Source organism: Anomaloglossus baeobatrachus, chromosome 5, assembly GCF_048569485.1.
Source record: "Anomaloglossus baeobatrachus isolate aAnoBae1 chromosome 5, aAnoBae1.hap1, whole genome shotgun sequence".
Classification (NCBI taxonomy): Eukaryota; Metazoa; Chordata; class Amphibia; order Anura; family Aromobatidae; genus Anomaloglossus; species Anomaloglossus baeobatrachus.
The window spans coordinates 570,625,657-570,631,656 of NC_134357.1; the positions used below are offsets into that span (position 1 = coordinate 570,625,657).

The 6,000-nt window shown below is 43.7% G+C and overlaps 1 protein-coding gene across 1 annotated transcript in view; it reads left to right on the forward strand.

Annotated features, from left to right (window-relative positions):
* LOC142312380 (uncharacterized) overlaps nt 1-5,679 on the forward strand; it is a 27,249-nt gene extending 21,570 nt beyond the window's left edge. The window contains exon 4 of the mRNA XM_075351321.1: nt 737-5,679. Within this exon, the coding sequence (XP_075207436.1) occupies nt 737-1,722 (986 nt within the window). The 3' untranslated portion in view covers nt 1,723-5,679. The remainder of the gene's footprint in view (nt 1-736) is intronic.
* Nucleotides 5,680-6,000: the final 321 nt, after the last annotated feature.

Below are 6,000 nucleotides of genomic sequence, written 5' to 3' on the forward strand. Positions count from 1 at the left end.
GTCTGGGTAATACCTTTGGAGTTGATGTCAGCTGTGAATTGACAGCTGGCATAAAGCCCAGGGTTTAGTAATGGAGAAGCTTCTCTCAGACACCCTCATTGCTAACTCTGTAAGTGTACAGTTAAAAAACACATACATAGCAAAAAAAAATATTTTGAGTAAAGACTCCCCCACACTTCCTCATTCACCAATTGTTCATTTAAACAGAAATACTTGAAGTTCTGACGTAATTCAATGGTGTTATGTCCCACGGCACCGATAGATTCCTGTGGAGCCTCATTCTCAAATCAAGACTCCATGTGTCACTCCCGGTCAGCGGCAGATACAACATTTCCCATGAGGGTGAGAAATTCTGGGTCTGCCGCTGATAGCGAGTGGACTAAGGAGCATTGTTCTAATACTGCTGACAGACAGGCTCATTTATGATTCTCCAGTGAGGGTTTTACCACAAAATAGTGGTGACCGACACTCTGAGACATGAACCTAGGAAGATGCTGAATTCAACACTGAATTGGAAAACTGCTAGAGCCGAGCCTGGTGGCCTGATATCATTATCTAGTGGTCCTTGCTTTGTAGACTTCGATTAGAATGTGAACTGTTTTGTCACAAATACCTTCGTGAATATTCAAATTTTGCAACATCACTTGCAATTTTAATGGATATTTTATTTAGTTAAAAAATGTTTTTTCCAAGTTTTATATTCGTGAAAAAGTAATAACAGTGTTATTCTTTGCAGGTGACTGTATTAGGAGATCAAAGAGACTTCGAAAAGCAGACTTTCAATCATATAATCTTGGTGTACCACAAGAAACATATGAAGAACATAGCGTTATCCCAGCTGTATTCACAGTGCTTCAAAACAAAGATCTACCATCTGATCCAATAAAACAGGTTCTATCCTCTCATTCACCACAGACTAATACAGAAAATAAGAGTAATAAAAGAGATGTTAAAACTACCAAAGGAAAGAAGACGTTTTCATGTTCAGAATGTGGGAAACATTTTATTGGTCAATCAAGACTTACTGTACATAAGAGAAGTCACACAGGGGAGAAGCCATATCCATGTTCAGAATGTGGGAAATGTTTTGCAGAAAAATCTAAACTTCTTAGACATCAGACAACTCACACAGGTGAGAAGCCATTTGCATGTTTAGATTGTGAAAAGAGTTTTAACCATAAATATGAACTTATTATCCATCAGAGAAGTCACACAGGTGAAAAGCCATTTTCATGTTCAGAATGTGGGAAATGTTTTAGAAAGAAATCATCTTTTGTTATACATCAGAGAACTCACACAAGTGTGAAACCATTTTCATGTTCAGAATGTGGGAAATGTTTTACAGATAAATCAACTCTTGTTAAACATCAGAGAACTCACACAGGGGAGAAGCCATATTCATGTTCAGAGTGTGGGAAAGATTTTAATCACAAATCAAATTTTATTAAACATGTGAGACTTCACACAGGCGAGAAGCCATTTTCATGTTCAGAGTGTGGGAAATATTTTAATCAGAAATCAAATTTTCGTAAACATCAGAGAATTCACACAGATGAGAGGCCATTTTCATGCTCAGAATGTGAGAAATGTTTTAAAGATAAATCAACTCTTGTTAGACATCAGATAACTCACACAGGGGAGAAGCCATTTTCATGTTCAGAGTGTGGGAAAGATTTTAATCGCAAATCTAATTTTCTTAAACATCTAAAAACTCACAGATGAGAGGCCATTTTCATGCTCAGAATGTGGGAAATGTTTTATAGATAAATCAACTCTTGTTAGACATCAGATCACTCACACAGGGGAGTAGCCATTTTCATGTTCAGATTTTCCGAACAGTTTTGTGTGTAAACTGTTTTTGGTTAAACATCAAAAACGTCACATAGGGAAGCAGCCATATCTATGTTGAGATTGTTGAGAAATGCTTTTCTTTTAAAACAACTGTTAAACATTAAAGAGCTCACATAGGTGAGAAGCCATTTTCATATCCAAAATGTAGAAAATGTTTTATTTGAAAATATAATTTCTGTTTATCAGAAATTAAGACTTGTTATTCATAAAAGGTGTGAAGCCATCTTCATGCTAGCTGCTTCAATCCCTCATTTCTATCGCTCTTTCACACACCTAGTGCACTCCATCTATATCAGTCCTTCTCTTCTCTCCTCTCCTATGTACTGCTCTCATGCTCTTTTCAAAATTATAAGCCATCCAGATCCATTCACCTTCACCATGCAATGTAATAGACAATCTCTTAACCACATGCTCAATCTCTATATTCTCCTTTTAGCAGGAGATATTGGACCTAATCCAGGACGTTCTTATAATAGTAAGCTCAATTACTTCCCTGGCAAACTCAGAAAACCCCTAAATCTCATTAATATTCCTTGCATACCTTCTGTCTCTTTAAACTGTGCCCTTTGGAACTCGCGCACAGCATGTAACAAACTCTCCTTCATCCATGACTTCTTCCTTTCCAATTCCCTCAACCTCCTGGCTCTTACTGAGACCTGGATTGAACAGTCAGACACCACCGCTGCTGCTGCTGCTCTCTCATATCTCTACAATTTTCACACAGCCCTAGACCTGACAACAGATCAGGTGGAGGTGTTTGTCTGCTGCTTTCCCCAAACTGCACTTTTCAGGTCATCCCTCCTGTTCCCTCACTTATCTTCCCTTCTTTTGAGGTTCACACTGTCAGGCTTTACAGACCCTTCTCCCTGCAAGTAGCAATTGTGTATCGCCCTCCAGGCCTAACCAGTCAGTTCTTGGATCATTTCGCCACCTGGCTTCCACATTTTCTAGCCTGAGACCTCCCCACTCTTGTCATGGGGGACTTTAACATCCCTATTGATGATGCCCTCTCCCCAGCTGCCGCTTATCTTTTATCTCTAACCTCCTCTCTTGGCCTTTCACAACTAACTAACTCTCCTACACATGAAGGCGGGAATACGCTGGACCTGGTCTTCTCCCGTCTCTGCTCTGTGCATGATTTCACTAACTCCCCTCTCCCACTCTCTGACCACAACCTTCTTTCATTCTTGGTCAAGAGCTGTCAACCCACTCAGGACACCCCCACTTACCTCCCATATAGGAATATACACGCCATTAACACCCAGAAATTTCTGAAGAAGTTGCAGTCATCACTGGCCCCAATATCCTCCCTCTTATGTCCTGACTCTGCTGTAAAACATTATAATGAATCCCTACAGAGCGCCCTAGATGAAGCTGCACCTGCTACACGCAGAGCAACTTGGCGCAGACGGCAGCAGCCCTGGCACACATTGCACACACGCTTTCTCCAGCGGTGTTCCAGGTGCGCTGAACGTCTGTGGAGAAAATCCAATCTAGCCGAAGATTTCATCCATTATAAGTTTATGCTCAAAACATACAATGCTGCCCTTCACCTCTCCAAACAAGTGTACTTTAACACCCTCATCACTTATCTAGCCAACAATCCTAAACAACTCTTTGATACTTTCCATTCCCTCCTCGGACCAAGAGTTCTGGCCCCAACCACCAATCTCAGCGCAGATGGAAAGAAAAAATTGACCATATACGTCAGGAAATTTCCTCACAGCCTCATAACACCACACATTGTCTGCCCTCCTACACTTCATCTAGCTCACTTTCACTCTTGATCCAGTCACAGAAGAAGAAGTCACCAGGCTCCTCGCATCTTCTCGCCCTACTACGTGCAGCAGTGACCCTATTCCCTCACATCTCCTTAAATCACCTTAAGTCACCCCAGCTGTCACCACTCACCTAAATAAAATATTCAATCTCTCTCTCCTCTGGTGTCTTTACCTCCTCCTTCAAACATGCCAGCATACACCCATTACTTAAAATACCATCCCTGGACCAAAATTGTGCCGCTAACTACAGACCTGTCTCTAATCTCCCATTCATCTTCAAACTCCTGGAATGCCTGTCCACTCCCATTTAATCCGCTGTCAGATAACTCTCTCCTTGTCCCTCTACAATCCCGTTTCCGCTCCTTACATTCTACTGAAACTGCTCTTACTAAAGTCTCTAATGATCTACTAACAGCTAAATCTAATGGTTACTACTCGCTGCTGATCCTCCTGGATCTCTCCACTGCATTCAATACTGTGGATCACCAGCTCCTCCTCACTGTGCTCCGCTCTATCGGGCTCAAGGACACCATTCTTTCTTGGTTCTCCTCTTACCTCTCTAACTGCTCATTCACTGTATCCCTTGCCGGCTCCTCTTCCTCTCTTCTTCCCCTTAGGCTATGTGCGCACGTTGCGTACTAGCCTGCAGAAATTTCTGCAGCGATCTGAAGAGCACATGTGCGCTTTAGATCGCTGCAGAAATGTCCGTAGTGAGCGCCGATTCCATGCGCTCTGCCTGCAGCTCCTGCCATAGACAGAGCAGGAGCTGCCGGCAAAGCGCAGGAAAGAAGTGACATGTCACTTCTTTTTGCGCAGCGCTTCGGCAGTAGCCGAAGCGCTGCGCACTGAGACGCCACGTGCGCACGGCCCCTGCACAATCTCCATAGACTGTGCAGGGGACGCAGGACGCATGCAGTTACGCTGCGCTGCAAAGCGCAGCGTAACTGCATGAATTTACGCAACGTGCGCACATAGCCTTATGGTTGGGGTTCCTCAGGGTTCAGTCCTAGGCCCCCTCCTTTTCTCTCTGTACACAGCCCCTATTGGACAAACAATCAGCAGATTTGGTTTCCAGTACCATCTCTATGCTGATGACACCCAACTGTACACATCTTCTCCTGACATCACCCCTGCACTATCAATTGTCTGTCCGTTGTCTCCAACATCATGTCCTCCCTCTATCTAAAACTGAACCTGTCAAAAACTGAACTTCTCCTCTTTCCTCCCTCTCCTAACCTTCCAAAACCCAATATTACCATTTGTGTGTGTGGCTCTACCATTACGCCCCAGCAGCATGCCCGCTGTCTTGGGGTTATATTTGACTCCGATCTCTCCTTCACTCCCCACATTTGTTCACTTGCTCGTTCTTGTCAATTCCACCTCAAAAACATCTCTAGAATTCGACCTTTTCTTACCGTTGACGCTGCAAAAACTCTTACTGTCGCGCTCATTCATTCTCGCCTGGATTATTGTAATTCTTTATTAATTGGTCTCCCTGTTACTCAACTCTCCCCTCTCCAATCCGTTCTGAATGCTGCGGCCAGGATCATTTTCCTTGAGAACCGCTTCACTGCTGCTTCTGCTCTTTGCCAGTCATTGCACTGGTTGCCTATCCGCTACAGAATCCAACATAAACTTATCACTCTCACTCACAAAGCTCTCCACGGTTCCGCACCACCCTACATCTCCTCCCTCATCTCTGTCTATCACCCCATCCGTGCCCTCCATTCTGCTAATGACTTAAGACTGACATCCTCGACAATTCGAACCTCCCACTCCCGTCTTCAAGATTTCTCATGAGCTACGCCTATGCTCTGGAACACACTACCAAGAGCAATCCGATTAATTCCCAACATCCACACCTTTAAGCGGGCCCTAAAAACGCATTTCTTTAGACTAGCCTATCACTTCACTGCCCTAATTTAATCTAGTCCCTTTCTGTCCTTCATAAAATGTACTTCCAATTCTTGTCCCCTGTACCTGTATAAATTCTCACCGACAGGTTCATGCAGCTTCCAATATTGAAGGAGAATGGCACTCACCAGATTATTGCTGTATAAAATCGTGTTTATTCGGATTTGGAGGTTACATGTGCAGGGCGGGTAGGTGGGGAGGGAGAGCTATACACGTCCGACGATGGCCGTTTCGCACTTACAACCAGCTGAAGCACTTTGTAAGTGCGAAACGGCCGTCGTCGGACGTGTATAGCTCTCCCTCCCCACCTACCCGCCCTGCACATGTAACCTCCAAATCCGAATAAACACGATTTTATACAGCACTAATCTGGTGAGTGCCATTCTCCTTCAATATTGGATTTTGCATCGTCTTTTTTCATGTGCACCCCAGAGCTGCTCTGATTCATATTGTC